Source organism: Bactrocera oleae, chromosome 6 (assembly GCF_042242935.1).
Source record: "Bactrocera oleae isolate idBacOlea1 chromosome 6, idBacOlea1, whole genome shotgun sequence".
Classification (NCBI taxonomy): domain Eukaryota; kingdom Metazoa; phylum Arthropoda; class Insecta; order Diptera; family Tephritidae; genus Bactrocera; species Bactrocera oleae.
The window spans coordinates 19,279,895-19,300,631 of NC_091540.1; the positions used below are offsets into that span (position 1 = coordinate 19,279,895).

Consider the following 20,737-nt stretch of genomic DNA (forward strand, 5'->3'; position numbering starts at 1 on the left):
AATTTGATTATCAAAAATGTTTTTGCCAAGCACGTTTGATTGCATTGATAACTTACAAAATTTGACACAATTCAAATGTACTTGTATGCACAAATGGGGAAATAAATTTTGGTTCGTGCTAAATGAAATAAAATTATGTAAGAAATTACATTTTTTTAATTTTCGAACCGTGTTAAATCAAAACCGTGTAAAAACAGAATTAGATGTATAAGCGAACTAGCCCCTCAGCTTTTGAGATATCGTTCTGAAATTTTACACAGAACTTTTTCTCTACAGCAAACTGCCCATGTGCCAGAACCGCCGATATCGGATCAATATAATATATACATAGCTGCCATGCAAAATGATCGATCAAAATCCAATCTTTGTATGAAAACATTTTAATTTTACGAGATATCTTCACGAAATATCGCTTGAATTATTCTTTAAAACTGCCACTGGACGGTGGTATGCAATGCACGGCATTTGTGTTGTTGTATTCTTGACAGAAAAGTTTTTTCGTATTTTGAAGTAGGAGAAGTTCCCTTATCTACAACGCTCAATTATACTCCATTTACTAAGGCTCGTCAGTGATAAGGTTATCAGCGTTTGCGGTTCGTTGGCCACCATTGCGTATAAGTAATCATCTGCATGCAAGAATTCCAGAAAATCGGTGGCTCCGTTCGAAATTAACGACTGTAACAAATTTGTCTTCGCATTAATAAGGCAATTTTCTCGTGTTTGATTTGGAATTTCGCAAGTATTTTGCTAAATTATGCATGCTTTGCATGTAAGACACGCAGCCACATGCAAATTTTTGCCCCAAATAACTGCCTCCGAGGAGAGGGTGTGTACGAAGTAATGAAGGACGAATGGGTAACGTAAGCCTTCTAAGTGTTTTTTATTTATTTACTTTTTCATTGGTTGATAGTAACAATTGATCGAATCTTCTAACAACCGTTATTCATTAAACTGTAGTTCAATGGCTTGAACAGTTTATGAACTAATAAATACGTTTCATATGCGTGTACCCAACTGAACTCCCTTACATACACCAAACCTCTTATTTGTTAGAACAAATTGTTATTTGTCAGAAAATTTGAAATTGAAAAAAGTAAAATAACAAAAGTATATACGATGTATGAAATGGGTGCTTCATTTATATCATGTGCGTTCGTTTATTTATACGATTTCTATATTACCTTACCTTTCAACAAACGGTTGCATTCTCATATGATCGCTTTTAATAACTTTTCATACTCTTTTCAATGGCATTAAACGCTTACGACAAGTGGTCATACATAACCTTACAACTACGTAAAAAGCTTTCTCGACAATTTCCCTCTAAGAAAAGAACACCCAATCGGTTATTGGTGAGAATAAAATTGTATATTTACATATATGGTATTTAAACGCAAGCAAAGTGTACGAAACATTTTTCTTGGCTAGAATTTTATATAATAACTATGCTTTCTACAAGGTAAGGCAACGCTTCAAGTATTTAGGGTCCCACGGAAGAAGCATCGTTAATGACGGAACAGTGCTGGTATAATTAATTTTCATTAATGTATAGTACATATCCTTGAAATTTTACTTTTGTGTTCAAACTAAAAATCTCTATAAAACAAATTTACATCGATATATTCCACCAACTTCCTACCCGGTATGCATGCTCACTTAATTGCGTCGACCTGCAGCTCTCAGACATTCCAATCAAACGCCTCTGCAATCGGCGCCAAGCTACTGCTAATCAATCTTAACAGACTAGAAAAATATTTAAAAAGAAACTATATGCATTAATTGAAACTTTCGTATCACATATTTACATATTCGTAAACGTCTTCAAAGGCAACCTGAAATGCAAGTGACAAAACGCACACACATGGCCATAAATAATTTCTAGTGCCTATATATGCGTGTGTGTACATTTGCGTGGCAAGTGTGTTAAGAGACCAGTGACTGCAATTTATAAACCGGAAATGTATGCACTCATTGCCCGTATACTCTCCCCGAGACGTTGTGTAGAGTAAATAATTGCACAATATAAATTAATGTATCCAGCCATAATTGCGCCCGTGCAACTTAAAAAATTGTGTAAAAATATTCGTATATTAGAATACATCTTTTGCTTAAATGAAATCAACAAAGTTTTTTTTTTGTTTAATCAAAAGAGAGTTCATTCATTTTCACGCTTCGGAAATTCCTCAATTCTCTCAGATATTAGGTGAGAAAAGCACCTTAAAAATTTCGCTTTTAGAATTGTAGGAAGATCAGGTTTTTTACAGCATCTTTTATACATTCAATATTAAAATTATAGTTTCCAAATTCGCCGACAAAAAGTCTGTCTGTAATAGACTTGCTATCAAACAAAACTTTTTTTTTAACTTAAACCCATCTTCTCTCATCAAAATTCCTTCTAGTTCCTAAAGTAAATTATACTCTAAAAGTATCCATACCTTTTGGAAATAAAGAACTTAGATCGCAACACTGAAAATATGTGTAAAATGTGTATATATTACCACTCAAACAGCAAAATGTAGTTTCTAACTGAGCTCAGAATGTTCGATTCTTACAAACAAATTAAAAGCGAAAAAAAGAAGTTGTCATAGAGACGTCACAAAACACAACTACCAATTGGCTTCCAAGTGAGAAAATTATAGAGCGGAAGACATTTAGTTATTGGCACTACTCGCATTTATTTAAAGTTGCCCCTTAGCGTTCATACTAACATATATGTATGCGTGCTCCTAGGTACATGGTTCAAGCCATTGGAGCGTTTTCTGATACTGGTACTCATTACACACGTAAATGGATTTATGTCGCCCGCATGTCAACCTAAACAACTACTAACATCCGCTAGCATGTAAACTTATGAGCCCATTTTGATTGGTGACCGTCAACCATAAACCGCAATATTCAATTAGATACATTTCAACTCTAAACTCTTACTATTCACTTTACTATTTTGTTGTTGTATCTAAAAGTGAAATTAATGGTTCTCAACTCTTTTGAATACGTGGTTACCATATTTACATACCTTAATCTATTGCCATGATTTCTTTTTGTTTTCTCCTACTGCCAAAATGGGTGGAAATTGTTGTGAAGCCCTTTAATTGTTGATAATGCGAAACTAATAATAACAACAAATTTTATTTCGACACAAACGAGCGTGCTTAAATATTTATAATTTATTAGCGAGTGTTTCTTTCTTTCAATGTCATTTTCAACACTCATTCACATATATGTATGTGTGTATGTATGTAAGAGTGCTAAATGTGCGCTGCTCCGCTCGCTTGCGCCTACTCGCCAATTAAGCTTATGACTTGCTTACGAGTAGTAGGAAGCGTGTTGCATACAAAGCTACGATTATTCGTGGGCGGCTGCACGACTGCAATGTGGCCATTGAGGTGTATGTCGCTAAGTATATATATGTATATATGGGGGTTCAAGTGTTCGAAAAAGTTGGCAATCGTTCTTTATGCGTGTCACAATGTTGATAAAAAACTGCAGCGTATTTTATGAATGAATTTTAAATCAACAACAACAACTAATTATTGTTCCACAGATTGTTGATATGGAAATTTAAACATTCAAATGATTTTTATGGGCATTCAAGTAATTTATGACATTTAATATGTGATTAAATTAATTAGGGTTGCCTCGATGAACTTACTAATTTATGGACTTGCGAAGGATTTTTAATTTGTTGACATTAAAGATCGATTTCAATTTGACTTTATTAAAACAAATCATGTTTCTATTTTCAATTTTAATAAATGTACTAAAGAAAAATTGTTGGCAAAATCTTTGATGTACGAAAGCATAGACAACATTAAAAACCGATTGGCAGCTCAATGACTGAAATGGAGATATTAGTTTTAAAACAAGATAAAACGTTATTTTCGTTTGCACCGTTAAATTAAAAAGTATGTTTTGCCCAGTCAACAACTTCTTGATGTGCACTTATGCACAAGTGTGGCCACTTGTTTGTAGTGTCGAAGCATTTATATTTGTCTTAATATTCATCATTGCGTGCTCGTGCTCATTCAGTATGCCAGAGTGCACGTCAAGTGCTGGAATCACTTTCAGTCGGTTCGTGGTCACGTCACACTTGCACTTTCATTTCGTGGGCGTCAAGCTACTACTCCCTTCTGACGGCACAAGTGAGCTTGTCAACTGTTTATATACTCCACTGTAGTATACAAGAGAAATGTAGGTAAGCTCAGGTATATATTTATATAAATATAACAATTTCTATCATATTTTGAATTCCTCATCATTGACGACTTTAATCAATCATGCCAAAAAATAGTTCATCGCTACATTCGCTTTCCTTCTCTTCTATTCTCTCTTCGGTCTTTCGTTTCTTTCTTTATCGCGCATCTTTGTCCAGCTTCTTCGCCAGTAATTACTAAATTAATTGGCAATCATGCGGCAGTACAATCAATAGTCCATAGCTAATTGGCTGCAGCTACTTCAGAGCCGCGAAAAAAGTTTCTACTTTTAAATTTTTGTCTATTTTGTCATATTTTTGCTTAAAGTTATTGTATGTAGACCTAATAATTATGTTGGCTGGGTCTCGAATGTATTCGAGGTAAAATTAACTTGACGCGGCAACCACCCACGTTGATTATGGCAGTTGTGAACCGAAATTCATTAAATTCACAATTGTTCGTATATAGGATTAAGCAAGACATGAACTTTGTTTGCACTCAAGAAAATTTATATTATCGAGTGGTCATGAAATTGTTTGAAGGTGAAATTTAGTATAGTGCGAAACCTGTACTCAATCATCTACCCAGTTATAGGTATGTATGCGGTCTTCGTAGGTGAGGTAGGCGTTAGAGCACGTAAATACAATTTTTTTCTTTATATCTGAATGTACATACTTAAAATGTAATAAAATCTTCCTGATAAATGATTCCAATTTCTGTTAATTTGACAACAATGATTTTTTATACTCTTGCAAAATGTTGGTACAGAGTATAATAGTTTTGTTCACCTAACGGTTAGGTTATGTATATATAAATAATCAGAATGAAGAGACGAATTGATGTCTGCCTGTCTGTTGCCGTTTGACTGTCTGTCCGCCTGTGCAAGCTGTAACTTGAGTAAAAATTGAGATATCTTGATGAAACTTGGTACACATGTTTCATGGCACAATAAGAAGGTTATTATTGTAGATGAACATAATCGGACTGCTGCCATGTACACAAAAGGCCATTAATCGAAAACCAATAAATTGCCATAACCATGCTCCTTAATAAGATATAACACTGTTATTTTGTATAACGAATGGCATTAGAGAGTGGCATCTGCAATTTAAAAAAATTGGGTGTGGCCCCGCCCTCTAATAGGTCTATTGGGCATATCTGCCAAACCACTAAAGCTTTGAGTGGGAAAATGGGTGAAAGTGGGTGATAACCCCATGGGAGACTTTTTACTGAAATTTCAATTTATGAGAACTCGGTTAATTGGTTTCCTCGATTAATTGGTTAAAAATATGTGTTATTGAAAAAAATATACCTTTAATTTCCCTCGGTTTCAAAAAACTTTCGTTAAAAAAATAATCTAGCATTGCCGCGCATGCATACATAGATACATCTTTCGCAGCATTTGGCATCTCTGCAAAAAACATATTCCTATGTGCATTGGTAAAGATATTATGGATGGTGCTGATGTTGATGATGCATATGTCAGTTCTCGAAGTTTTTAAATATGTACATACAAGAACTTCAAACAGAAAACTAGTTTTTGTGTAAATTAGGGAATATGAAATCGCATGTTATATTATATATTTCGCTTAGATTGAACAATATACAAATAAATACAGATTTCTTCAATTAAGTTCTTAAAAATGTAAGCAACGATCCTTAAATATATATATATATTATTATTTGAACCAAAAATTGTGCAATTTTTGAAGTGAAATTATCCGGGTGATAATGCCAAAAATAGTTGAAAACGGGTCAATACTATCCCTTTCTCTCATATAGTTAACATAAGATTTTCAAACTTCCGGTTGTCTTTGTTCCGCCTATATCGGTCAATAGATACGATATCGTTAGTAAACTTAACTGAACGTTTAATTTTGGTTAAACTACAAGTATAATCTAACGTCGAAAAAATGTGAATTTAGTATAAGAAATACCCAATTTCCATATACTAACCTTATGCCGAATATGTCCGTCACTGTGTGAGTTATTTATTTAAAAAATTTTTTAAAATATGTTCTATAGTATACCGTAACAATGTCAAAGGTAAATGTAAAAAGCTTAAACATTTTTCTGCCCCCAATAGTGATTTCCTACATTCCAGCTGACTATAAACCGTTTAGGTTGGTCAAAATATGTGATTCTTTAATGAAATTACGTGACCAAGTTTTCTTAAAAATTATAAAATTATATTAATGATTTAGCGCTAAATTTGTAAAGATATGATGTTAACCTTGGTATAAACCTCATAGCCAATATAATGAATTCCCATCCTCTGGATGACGTTTTCCACATGATCTTATATATCAAATTTAACCACTTCGGTTGAGTTTATATCGCTTATATTCTATTTGAAAATTATTTTAATATAATGTTAGCTGATACAGATAAAACTAAGTGGGTATATGATTTATAATATAACTTAATAAATTACCAAATTGGATTGTCCTGAATGGATTTTCGTCGAGGAATGAATGTTCAACTCTTCTGCAGTATTTTTTAATGTAAAATTTTGCCACACCTGAGGGTATTTCCCCTGCTTTGATCATTGCAAGTTGCAAGAGTATAAATGTTCGAACGCGCCCGAACTTAGCCATTTACTTGTTTAATCCCAGTAATTTCAAAACTCTCTGCATTACATAATTTTAGACCGTTACCATAGCAGTAATGCAAATCCAAAGCCTCTAAAAAGACTACAACCACAATTTTACTGAGTAGTTTCGAATTTCACTGCTTTTGTCTACGTAGCAGCACGTAAAAACAAAAACAAATTTCAAAGAAATAATTTTCTTTGCGTTTATATCTTGTACACCCTTGGTTATCTGCAAAATCTTACGTCACTGCTGTTTTTGAGAAATTTATATACATTACGATATCTAACACCGCAACGAATTCGTATTTATAATTATATAATATGTTATACTTTTCATACCCAGAAAACAAGTGGCGACAATAAAATCTGGTGATGAAATATTTATAATATTAATATGAGATGAAATATTTTTTAATATATATATTTATGTTAAAAGACGTTATGGTGAATAATATTGAAATTAGTTAAAACTATAAACCACATGTCCACATGAATATCAATTCAATTTTCCGTCATCCAGCAGCGGCTTAATGTCTGCCAGAGTCTGCAAATCACGCTAAGATGACATCATGGCCAAAATTGATATTCGAGTGTGTGGTTTGTTGTTTCTTCCATCACGCAGCGACCAGTTTCACTCGCTGTCTCCAAAATTCGTATACATCTAACTCGAATTCGTAATTTTTTTGTATTGATGAAACATATACATATGTACCTACAGACATTTCATATAAATATTGTGATCATAAGCGGCACTGGTCATTTGTGAATGTCGAAACCGAGAAATCGGCTTTATTCAATTAGTAAAAATAATAATTTGTTACAATCTCGCGCATACAACTAATGTAAAATCGTAGACAAGCGAGCAGGAAGCATAAAAAGTTGTAAATGCAATTAATAGAAGGAAATTGTAGGTGCAAAGTGACAGGAAATGTTTGTGTTTCGTCTTGAAAAACGAGCAATAATTCCTTTTTCGGTTTTCCCGAAAAAATTGCTTATGTCGTTGAATAACCACAGAGAAAGGAAAATTAATTAGAATTTCCTACGTTATTTATTCAATGTGAAAATATAGTCTATAATCATTATTTTTAGACAGTCATAATCATTTGCCTATAAAATTGAGTGCACTATTAATTAATATGGAATTGGTTTTCTTCGCCGATATCGGAGCACTATAGCATATAGCTGCCATACAAACTGGACGAATCAAGTCTTAACCTATACGAAAGCTAACGAGTTCTATTGCGTCAAATATTTATACATACATACATACACACATTTGTAAGAGATCGAATAAATAATTTAAAGTCAAATAACTTGAAGGAAGTAGGAAATAGTTATAGTCATTCACAATCAGCACCAACAACAACAACAGCGGCTTGAATAAATTTGAATTCAGCTTTTTGTAATTTTATCACGTATTTGAATTAATTTTTGTCACTTTTGGCTTACACAGGTTATATGTTACATATCTTATTTTTGTTGTTTTTATACCTTAAAATAAGAATAAAAACAAGTAAGGAAGGGCTAAGTTCGGATGTAGCCGAGCATTTTATACTCTCGCAAAGTCAAATGGTATACTCGTTTGAGATTTCTTTGTGGATTGACTGATATTTTCGGTAGAAGGTCATCTATAGGCACTGGGGTCCACATATTTAGTACTTAGGGGTTTGAACAGTTTTGGTTCGATTAAGACAATTTTTAGCCGCAACGTGGCATACTTTAATTGCATTATTCACGCAAAGTTTTACCCCGATATAATCATTGTCACCTGATTTGCATAGTGGAAAGTGAAAGAATCAGATGGAATTGAAAATGGTGTTACATGGGAAGTAAGCGTGGTTGTAGTCCGATTTCCGCACTATGACATAGAAACATGAAAAGAACGTTATGCACCGAATTTGGTTGAAATCGGTTGAGCAGATCTCAAGATATGGGTTTTCACCTAACAGTGGGCTGTGCCACGCCCACTGACTAATTTTGAACGCGGTTCCTATAAAGCCAATTTATACCATCTCAGAGATAAAATTTAATGTCTCTGGCGTGTTTAGTGCTTGATTTATCGCGCTTTTAGTAGTTTTTAACAGTACCGTTATATGGGGAGTGGGCGGAGTTGCCACCCGATTTCAACTTTTTTCACACCGTCAATAGAAGTGCTAAAAACATTTGCTTCTAGTGAATTTTGTTATTATAGCATTAGCGGTTTAGGAGATATGCATATTAAACCTATTAGAGGCGGGACCACGCCCACTTTTTAAAAAAAAGTTTTAACTGCAGATGCCCCTCCCTAATATGATCCTGTGTACCAAATAACAGTCTTGTATCTTATTGCGGAGCTTAGTTATGGCAAGTTATTTGTTTTTGATTAATGGCGTTTTGTGGGCGTGGCAGTGGTCCGATTACGCCCATCTGCAATACCAACCGTCTCACGGTACCAAGAAACATGTCTACCAAGTTTCATAAAGATATCTCAATTTTTACTCAAGTTAGAGCTTGCTCGGACGGACGGACGGACGGACAGACAGTCACCCGGATTTCAACTCGTCTCTTCATCCTGATCATTTATATATATATAACCATATATCTAACTCGATTAGTTTTAGGTGATACAAACAACCGTTAGGTGAACAAAACTATTATACTCTGTAGCAACAGGTTGCGAGAGTATAATAAAAAAGTTCTGCATTTGCTTTTATGTATAAAAAATGTAAAATTTCAACTCACAAAAATTTTACATGTAGATACATATTTAAAGATACCGAATTTCCATTTAAGATTCATTCTTACAATAGACAGTTTAAAATGGACTTCAAATTTTCAAAAATGAACAGTTTTACTTTTCTGTCATATTCCGTAGAGTTTTCTCTTATTAACCCCCAAATATAGTCTCCAATACTGTATACTGGCCTTGGTAACCTCTCTCAAATTCTATGACATATTGTTGAAAGTGTGTGTTCTCTTTGTTCTTCCGAATAAGCTCTCATATTATCTTTAAATGTATATAAATAAGAATGTAACATGTGCATCTTTAGAGACATTCTATACATCCGATGATGAAGAAATTCGTGATCATGTCAGTGATCAGGTCGTCATCGGGAAAATATCACAATCCATAATATATTTTATTTGAAGACTTACAAAGATTTCATATTTTATTTTCAACCCTGAAAGCTTTGGAAAATTCTTCCAAATACTCGGCACTGCAAACTCCATTGCTCTTTCTTTACCTAAATACCAGTTTACAATAAAACGTAACACATTTTAAGCTAATTAATGTTGTTAAAGTAGTTAGTAATTATTATGAAAAAATAGCAAAAATAACTTACTATCCAGATTATATCTACAAGAATTACTTGACACATGTAGAACTCTTTTTTGTCCTGATTTTTAACAGATTTAAGTAAGCTTGATATTCTTCTTTTTACTTAAATCACAGTTTTTCTCCCTCATTTTCATAAATTCGCCGCAAACACTAGCTTCCGAGCTCTTCCTTCTCCAACATTATATGGGTGCGCAATCAAAATGGGTCAAACCCCTATGCTTGCTTAAGAAGTAAACCTTTTCGATTTATAAACATCGTTTCCCATATATATTGGCTTATATGTACTTGAAAAGTCTTTCATAGAGGTGTCTAACAACCAATTTTTCGGAATACCAAGCGAAAAAATATAACATTCATATTTTTGACCCACCCCAATGTACATATATTAGATATAGGTATACAGGTTTTTGCCTAGGGACACAAGGTCAATTTTTGTTTCTCTTTTTTTTTTTTGGTTTTTTAAAAACATTCTATTTTGAAACACATTATTTTCTGTTGCATTCAATCGCAAATTCAAAGTCTTAGAAAAAATTCAAACAATGGGGATTGCGTGCTCATATCTAGAAGTTATAAATAAAATATTATTATCAATGCGTATTTATGTTGATAATAAGTAAAGACCAAAACTTCTGCTTGTGCAAGCGAAAGCTTTGGGAAATCTTAGAGCTCAAACTAACAATTTCCAAACAGCTTGTAACATGTTACCAAATCTTTTTACAATAATATAATAAGGTAAATTAAAATCACAACATTCATCTCAAATTAAAAATCTTGAAGATCGTTTTACAGCGATATGATAATTGAAATAATGAATAAACTTTTTTTTACTATCATAAAATGTTAATGCAATACCGGCAAATACCCTTCACTTTTGTCGTTTGTGGTGTTACTCCCACAATTTTCTATGCATTTCATTTAATGATGTCTTGTAGATCAACCACAGATTGTTGAAATCAATACAAAATTTCAATCTAAGCAGCAAGAGCTCTCTTTCCCAGTGTTAACCGTTATATTATGACTTAAGCAACAATTCCAAACATATTTCGCAAGTATGATGCTTTACTTCTTTCACATAAGTACTCATATTTCACTTTTGATAGAAAGCATTTTCATCATACTTACATACACATTGTACATTGGTATCTGCATATACATGTATACATTGGTTAATAGGTGTGAGATTGCGGCGTTACCTTGACAAATAATCCATGCCAAATTTCGTGAAGATATCTCGTCAAATGAAAAAGTTTTCCATACAAGATGTTGATTTTGTTTGTTCAGTTTGTATGGCAGGTATATGCTATAGAGGTCCGATATAGGTGGTTCCGACAAATGAACAGTTGCTTGGGAAAAAATAACGTGTGCCAAATTTCAGATCGTTATCTCAAAAACTAAGGGACTAGGTTGCGTATATAGAGAAAGACAGACAAACGTGCATAGCTACATAAATCAATTCAGCTCGTGGGTCTCTGACATTTTCTTCTGGGTGTTACAAACTTCGTGGCAAACTTAATATAATATGGTATGACCAGTCTCAAATCTTACAGAAACATAATCTTACAAAAATAAGGCACAAGGTTTAATACATATTTTTAAAGTAATTACAAATTATAGCACAATTATTTAATATAAACTACATCTCAGGCTTCTTCGTGGATATTTGATTAAAATTTTGATTATTCGAGACTTATTACAATACGCTATACGTTAAATTTTTCAGAAATTTTCACATTTACGTATACGCATATGTATATAAATTTGTACATATGTATGGGCTAGTACTTAATCGATACATAAAATAGTATCTTTATAATACTTTTGGATGATTCTCCGATCACACCGGTTTCATTATAGAGTATATAACAATACCCCGCTGTATAATAATCATAAGAAAGTTTGTTCACCCTTGTTGTCCCGATTCGTTTTCACTTTCTCATTGTGTACTAAGCAGTTATATGTCTCCTTGCCTCTGACCTTCATATTAGACTTGCCGCTCTTTTACTACTCTCTTCTTGTAATACGTTGAAATCAAAAAGTAAAAATACAAAGACTTAGCCAGTACTTGCCATTTGTCTCACCTTAAAAAAGGTGAAAAAGAAATAAAATCGTGACTTATTACATCTGGTAACTAAAAGTCAATAGGGAAATTTTACCAAAAATTAAAAACAGATTTGCAGCTGTGTACTTTCCACTTATAGCAATAATAGGGAAAAAGAAAAATTATATGAAAGAAAACAAAATTTCGCTGACTTACTGAATGTCATCATCATGGTTATTCTTGGACTTGTTATCCATGCGCGAATCATAGAGTTCCAAAAAGGGCGGAGATATTTGACTCGCTTGACATTCATGTCGCTGTGCAAAATGTTTGTTAAGCCTTATATAAAAATTACTTACAAACTGTTGTATGTGGAACGAAATATATTTTTGATAAAAAAAACTTTTTCCGCCTCCTTGTTTCAAATCGCAATTAAACACGTTGTGCCGTCGAAAGATTTTTTCGCGAAATAAAGTTGACACGCAACCAATTTTCGACTACGAAAATTTGCTGTAATATTTTATGTTTTTTTTTTTATTATTTTGGAACTAGCAAAAAAAACTGCGTCAGTTTAGACTTCAATCTCAAAAGTGTTTCAAAACTTAACGGTTCTAATTTCGTACCCGAAAACAAAGTATAGTAGCTGTTGACTCATATCGAACGCGCACAATGACCGACGTCGATAAGTTGTCCTCGAAAATGAAATCGCGTTTGCATTTGCAAACGAAAACCATCGGCTCCGATCGCATACGAAAAGCCAAAGAAAATAATGAGGACATTGCGGTGTTGAGTATGTTTCTGCCGAATGCGTCGGCGCAGGCGGAGAACCGCAAATTCAATTGTGCTCTTGGCGATTTCTGTCGTCTCGGAGATCCACGATCCACTAAAGCAGGTAAATGAAATAATTGCCGTTATAATTAAGAAATAACCCTTTGTAATAAATCAGTTTAGCTCTAAGATATTATCTCCTTATTAATCTTAAATCTTGTCACAAACTATATATAAAAGAGGAGTTTTTTTGAACATAGATTTATTTCATTATTATAAATGTTTTCGATCGTTAACGGGTTATATAATAATACTTAAAATGGAAGCAAAAAACGTCTGAAATCATCAAATTAATTGAAATTACTACTACATCGAAATAACTCCGCCTACGATGAAGAAACATAGATAGTCATCGAAAGTAGCTAAAAAATGATGACTAACATATTCTTGCTCAGCGAGTGCCTATACATACAAACTTTTTGCCAAATGTATCTGTTAATGATGCGATCACTTCAAAATCTTTATTAAATAAAGCACAATATAAGTTTTCATAGATATGTGTATATATTTAAATTTGTATTTTTGGTGATTATCAGCTCACAAAAATTTTGTTTGTTTCAATCCCAATTCCGTTTTTTGTCTGTTTCTAAATATACAGTCTTACAAAAGTAGTATGTCACATTAATGAAATTGACAACTAACGAACTCAAACCAGAAGAGCTATATTTGCTCTTCAAAAATATACAGTATGTAACATAATTACGAGTATGCATCTATTCTAAGCGAATAATACTATTTCAATAAGTTGCAATTATATACTTCGACCAATTTTGTTACAGACACAGTATCATACACATAGGTATATCAGTCTTAAATAAATTACGAATTTTTCATTGAAGCTCATTCATAAGAAACACGATAATTTGCATTAACCTATATTCAGAAGCCGGTGAATTACGTCAAAGCGAGCTCATTTGCAGTCACCTTTGCAAGAATGCTTTGGCAAATTTGTTGACATTTTTATAGCAAATAAAAAGTAATGGCGTGTTGCCGTAAAATATGTGTTACATACATTAGCAGCAAGTTAGCTATCCATCCAATAACGAAGACTAATTCTGTATTAACCCAAAAACATTTGACTTAGTATACATATGAGTCCTTCATCCATTAGCTATGGTCTTACTCTGTGCGCAAAAACTAATAAATATTTTTGAGTGGAATTTATACTTGTGATTTTGGAAAACGAATTTTTGTAGAGAAGAAGAGCAAAATGGATGACTTTGGGCCAAAAGTTATCCTCTCGTTAGGCACAGTGACAAATTTGTTGAATGAACAATCGGGGTCGTATGTCATGGCATCATTCGTCTTGGGCTTATCTACACAGACGACACAGGCCAACAACGCAAGATAATGCGCTCACCAAAAGTTTCATCGCCGTCTTGTTGCAACTAAAGCTAGTCCACATCAACATCCTTCAATTCAGACACGAAAAGACTCTATAGCGTTCCCCGCGAGCGACGCGCTTGATGGTCGCTTGGCGTTAATTCTTGCACGACACTTGCTACTCCACAGCAGCAATAGCGTCACCGCTGAACCGAACCATTATTTTGGTAACAAAATTGGACTATTTGCAATCGTTGTTTCGGAGTAAGTTCGTTCTGAAATGGCAAACCAAACTGAATATAAAGCAAGTAAAAGCTGTCAAAAAGACCAACTCCGAAAAAAATAGTGCCTCATTGAAAACCAAACATCTAAGAAAAAACACCCATTTATACATACGAGTATATGTATATACATATACTACAAGTATATGATCGAATATAACATGAAGTAAATAACTTTTTTTTGGTATATATTGCGTATATCAGCTCAGCTTTGTAGCTGGGTAAAGAAGCTTGCACTTTTTTCTACTGTTTCTAGAATTTCTGTTGGCTTTCGGTTATTCCGAATATGTATCACTAGTGCATTGTCACTGGCAAGCAGTCGAAGTACACAAGAACATGCTGACAAGTTAAAGCGAATTATTTGAATTTGCATGTCAAATCCAAATTACAATTATTATTATTAAAGTAACAATAGAGTAAAGGTACTCAATAGAATAAAGGTATCACATATTGCTACCATGCTTGCATGACTGTCTTACGGTACACACCAGCTGTAGAGAGGCACAAGTTCACCCAGTGTAATTTTAGCGAAAAAAATTGTATGACCCTAAATCGCATAAACTAAATTTATGTGCCAAATCTATCTGCTGCCACTTGACAAAACAAATAAACCAAAATGGTGACCTTCAAAGGCTGTCTATATTTCAGCAATTAGTGGGTGAGTGGTACGAGGCGTACCACATGGCGTCACTGAAGAGTATGCAGCAGAATTTGTTGCAAGGCGTTGCAGTCATTTAACTAAAATTAAACTAAAAATTTCCAACTTTTCCAATGCACTTGTGTTAAAATCGTCAATTTATTCGATAAATTTGTCTTTTATTTACTTTTAGGCACGAAGAAAATGGAATACAAGACACGCCAGTGGCATGAGAATTGCTTCTGTTGTTGTGTGTGCAAAATGGCCATTGGCACTAAGTCGTTCATCCCCAGAGAGCAGGAGATCTATTGCGCTGGGTGCTATGAAGAGAAGTTCGCTACCAGATGTATCAAATGCAACAAGGTGAGTTATTCAAATTATTGTCATTTCATTTTTATAGTAGTTCGTCGAAACACTTTCCGAGCCAATTTTGACAATATATCACAAATTATAAGACGCTAGAAATTGCCAGTTTGTTACCATTTTCCTCGATTGGTGACCTTATTAAGGTGTTAAGGAATTGAAATTGCTTAGTTGATCATAAACTCAAAATTAATGAACCGCAAATCAGTATCGGCACTTAAATTTTATCGATAACAATCGAATTGTAAAATAACTAACGTGTATTGCCTTCTCAATGGAAAATAGCTTTAAAAGGGCGCGCAATTGTAGCTGTGCCCATACGCTTTATGGAAGGATCTTGGTTCGCGAGCTTACAAAATTCAACTCCGACAAGCCGAACGACCATCAAGCGCACGTTTGGTAAGTGGGCCCAAAACGAATAGCTACTGATTCCAACTTGTACAAAACAATTTTGTGAAGTTCATCTTAAGTTCAATGGGTTCCTTAATAAACAAAATTGTCGCATTTGGAGTGATGATAACCCACAAGCCATTGCTGAGACGCCGTTACATCCTCAAAAAGTCAAGTTTGGTGTACTCTGAAGATGGCCATTATGTTAAAGTCACTGGGGAGCAGTAAAGAGCCGTGATTAATGACTTTTTCGTTGGAGGATGTTGATTATATAATATTATTACAAAACCACATTTCTGAAAAAACACCCTTTACTAGTGCTTAGAGGTTAAAAGCATAAAGCCGTGCTGAGCTCTTCTCTTAATTTATTACTCGCTTATTTTTACTGAATTACTATAACATTTAATGAAAACTTTGGATTTTCATAACTTAATTCTTCCAGGTAATCACTTCGGGCGGTGTAACCTACAAGAACGAGCCATGGCATCGCGAATGTTTCACCTGCACTCACTGCAACATTACGTTGGCCGGCCAACGCTTCACCAGCAGAGATGAGAAGCCCTACTGCGCCGAATGCTTCGGTGAATTGTTCGCCAAACGCTGCACAGCTTGCGAGAAACCTATTACCGGTAAGAATATCCATCATATATGTTTATCTACATTTAAAATATAAAAAAATATTTTTCTCTCTTCATAACACAGGTATTGGCGGCACTCGCTTTATCTCCTTCGAGGATCGTCATTGGCACCACGATTGCTTCGTGTGTGCCAGCTGCAAGACCAGTCTAGTCGGACGTGGCTTCATCACCGACGGCCCCGATATCATTTGCCCCGAGTGCGCCAAGCAAAGACTCATGTAAGGGCGCACTCGTCTATGCAATGAAAAAGTAATGGGCGTGACATGCTCTTATTACAAATAAAAAGATCGTAAAACTTATTAAACACAGAAAAAGTAATAAAGTAAAAATGTTAAACAAAAACTTGCTGAAAAGCAGATGTACTTTAAAAACGAAAGCATTGCAAATACAAAAATCAATACAGCAGCCTCGAAGCATGGAACTTCTTTCGAGCAATTCATATACAGCAAAAAAAAAATATTTTAAAAAAATATGTAAAAATAAATCTTTTAAATTTTTAGTTCTTAGTTTACCTCGATTAACATGAAATTATAATTGTTATACTTCGTAGTTATAAAAAAGCTGAAATATACACTTTTCTAAAAATCTGACCAAAATATATTCGGCTTTAAAGATTTTACTTTTGAAGAAATTTGGTGTGATGAGTAATCGTATTTGAAAATAGACATACAAAAATTTGGAAAAAGCGAAAACATATGTATGTGTGCAGCTATAGAATTGAAGTTAGTTGCAATTATCACTGTAAAATTTTCACAAAGCACTTAACACCAAGCAATTGAAATCACCGTTATTTATGTGCTATGTAGAAAATTGCTTATTGCCACAGCTAAAGAGCTACAGAGCTAAGCCATTTTATTTTGTTATTATCTCTGAATAGGTATGTACATATGTATGTATGTATCTTTAATGGTAATAATTTACAAATGCTAAAGTTTGTCAAATGTCTTAAAAACTTATTTATTTACTTGGTTGCTTCGTAGATAAATTGAATTAAACCATACGCGTGCATGTATGTGTATATATCAACCATGGTTTTTTGTTATACAGTATAGTCTCTATTAAAAAGTTTAATAATTTTTAACACTGAACATTATTTATTACACTAATGCATAGTTATTAATTTAATATTGTTTAAAAACTTAATTTATGAAGAAAGCAAAAACGATTATTTCTATTTATTTTATTTCTTCATCGTTTTTTTTATAACGCTAACTAATTTAAACTAATTTAACTTAGAAGTGCTTATATATCTACCATATATAATATATTTTATTTTGAACTGTCATTCGTTGGAATGTACTTATTTACATTAAAAAGCTTATGAAGAATATGCACTACATACCCTATGTAAACAGGAGCATATGTGTTGACTCAAAAATCGTTATTGTTTACAAATGTTGAAAGTAAAAATACTGCGGAATCCATATTGATATAATATTAAAAAATTAAAATTAAATAAATAAACAATTAAAATGATTGTACTGATAAGACTTTTATTACTGCTCGTAAAACAAGAAAAAATTTAAACTTCAGTTGCACCGAAGCTAGAATACCCTTCACAAATAAAAAAGTTTCCAAAGAAAAACTTGATTTTGATCGGTCGGTTTATTTGGCAACTATATTGTGTAGAGGTCCGATCTGAACAAGTTGTTCGCAGATTGTACCGTTGTCATGGACAGACGGACATGGCTAAATCAACTCTGCTCATCACACTGATCATTTATACATATACATATTTAATAAGATTTTCGACGTTTCCTACTGGGTGTTACGAACTTCGTGGCAAACTTAATATACCCTGGATCATCAGGAGAAAGGGCGGATCGTCACTTTTGTTTTTAATTTTTCATATAAACTCGACCGCAAAATGTTATACACTATTTAAATAAGAGCAAAATGTAGACGATGTCCATATTTTTTTTAGGTATTTTCATACTATTATGAATAATAATTTGTTTCAAAGATGTTTTGAAGTTGTTTTTAATTTAAAAACTTTTAGACTTCCAAACTTATAGACTTCCAAAATATTTCAGCTAAAAAAATTTTAGTTTTTTGAAATACTACAATGCCTGATTCATTAACAACGAATGGCATGTGTAAATAAAGCCAAAAAAAAAGTAACCAAGGTCTAAGTTAGGATGGAACCGAACATTTTATACTCTTGGAACTTGCAAGAATCAAAGCCCGGGAAATTACTTCAGGTGCTTGCAAAACTTTATATTAAAAAGTTTTGCGAAAGAATTAAACATCCATTATTCGATGAAATCGTTAGTATATTACAATCAAATTTGGTATCTTCTTGATTTATATTGAATGTCATTATCTTATACTCAGTTTTATTGCTATATTTTAGTTCGTGTCAGCTAAAATTATATTAAAAACACCTTCAAATGAGATATACATACATATGTAGTGATATTAACTCGATCGAATAGACTAAATATAATATATTGAGTTTATGAGGAGTGAATCCAGATTTACTAGATTAAGGATTTGTGGTTTAGAGCAAGGTGTAGACCAATTCCATTCTAATTCAGCGTTGAACCACATAATTTTTAACAAAACTTTGTCCATTTAATTTTATTCAAATATCACATATTTTGACCAATCTAAACGGTTAAAAGACAGGTGGAAAAAGCGGAAATCAATTTATGGGGTATATTGAGGATAAAGAAAGGGCTGATTGCATTAATTTTGACATTACTCAGGTATACTTGAGAACTTTTGATGCAATTTTATGTATAAATAATACTCACTGACCGAAATATTCGCCATAAAAATAAAATAACGAAAATTATTATAGGTGGTGGTGGAAGTTGGGAGTATTATTTTATCTATTTTTACGAACTTCATTTACATGCCACATACTAATATAATGCTCCATGGGTTTCATTACGGTACCTCACATACTATCACCAATCACATGGAGTAAAGTCAAACGGATATTCGAAAATCCTGATATTACTTATATTGTGCTTGGTCAAGTTTTTCTGTTTACTGTTATGCAAAACACGCTCCCTCATTTTCATTGAGATAACGCATTTATTGGCTGATACTTGTATATGCGGTATAAAGTCATCCGAAAGTTCGAAAATCTTTATATTGGGTATATTGGGGCTAAAGGAAGTATTGACCCGATTCAACCCATTTTTCATACAGACATAATACTATTAGGTAAGGACTCTCTGAATTTCAATTATATATCTCACACATTGACCGATATTTTTGGTACAAAGTCAACAAGAGGCACTGGGGTCCATATATTCAGTACCTAGGGGCTTGAAGTTTTATAACGGTATCCCAGCTTTTACTCAAGATACAGCTTGCATTGACAGACAGACGGACGGACATATGTACATAAAGTCACCCGGATTTCAACTCGTCTCGTCATCCTGATTATTTGTGTATATATAACTCTGGTTTTGGGTATCACGGGTATTTGAAATGTAAATTAAAAAATTAATTTATATTATTCAGGGGTGCTGTGGAATTCAAGACAGATTTGCGTAGTTGTCAGAATTGCAAACCAATTCTGATTTTGAATGGTGTCACAGAATCTGATTGGATTTGCGTCTTTTCGAACATATGCAAAACCAATATTCGAATCACCTGTCTACTAATGTGACAAAATTTGAAATGCTGAAAAGTCTACTAAAGTTTACAATAAGTTCCGCTATTTTAGCTTTTATTTTATTTGAAGAAAAAAAAGCAACGAAAAATATAAATGGAATATATTAAAAGAACACAGTAATCCACTTGATGCACCAGGGGAGTCGCATGTGAAATTTGGCTTGCATTTACTGATATGTAACATGCTTACTTTACAGATTTATATCACATTATGGACTGAATAAAGACGCATTTGGATGTTAAATTACGTTTGTTACGTTTTGTAAATTCTCTTAAAATATCTTGATTTTTCCTTAAACTCAATAATTATGACATTTTTTGTTTTATACTTATGTTTTCCCCTATAGAAATAACGATAAACTAAATCGTAACAATAATATAAATTATTTTCTTCACTTACATTTCAAATCTGTCAGCAAAAATCCTATTGCTTTGTTTCTGATAACAAAACCGATAAAATTGGTTTCCGTGACACCCAAAACCGATACCATTTCTGTTTCGAAC

The 20,737-nt window shown here is 33.3% G+C and overlaps 1 protein-coding gene and 2 long non-coding RNA genes across 10 annotated transcripts in view; 1 reads left to right on the plus strand and 2 right to left on the minus strand.

The window, feature by feature from the left end:
* The window catches only part of Lmpt (four and a half LIM domains protein limpet), a 213,349-nt gene extending 195,265 nt beyond the window's left edge, over window positions 1-18,084 (plus strand). For 7 of the 8 annotated variants that reach the window (XM_014232868.3, XM_014232866.3, XM_036360413.2 and 4 more), the window contains 3 exons: window positions 15,406-15,575; window positions 16,408-16,594; window positions 16,668-18,084. In XM_014232868.3, the coding sequence (XP_014088343.1) occupies window positions 15,406-15,575; window positions 16,408-16,594; window positions 16,668-16,825 (515 nt within the window). In that variant the 3' untranslated portion in view covers window positions 16,826-18,084. Of the gene's footprint in view, window positions 1-12,695; window positions 13,036-15,405; window positions 15,576-16,407; window positions 16,595-16,667 lie in introns of all 8 variants that reach the window. The other variant, XM_014232872.3, reaches the window with a different exon arrangement.
* LOC118680515 (uncharacterized) lies at window positions 11,223-12,696 on the minus strand. The gene is made up of 3 exons (XR_004976068.2): window positions 12,360-12,696; window positions 12,259-12,296; window positions 11,223-12,183 (listed from the first exon to the last, which is right to left on the minus strand). It is a non-coding gene; the product is annotated as an uncharacterized lncRNA (long non-coding RNA).
* LOC118680516 (uncharacterized) lies at window positions 18,077-18,643 on the minus strand. The gene is made up of 2 exons (XR_004976069.2): window positions 18,540-18,643; window positions 18,077-18,480 (listed from the first exon to the last, which is right to left on the minus strand). It is a non-coding gene; the product is annotated as an uncharacterized lncRNA (long non-coding RNA).
* Between the last annotated feature and the right edge of the window lie 2,094 nt (window positions 18,644-20,737).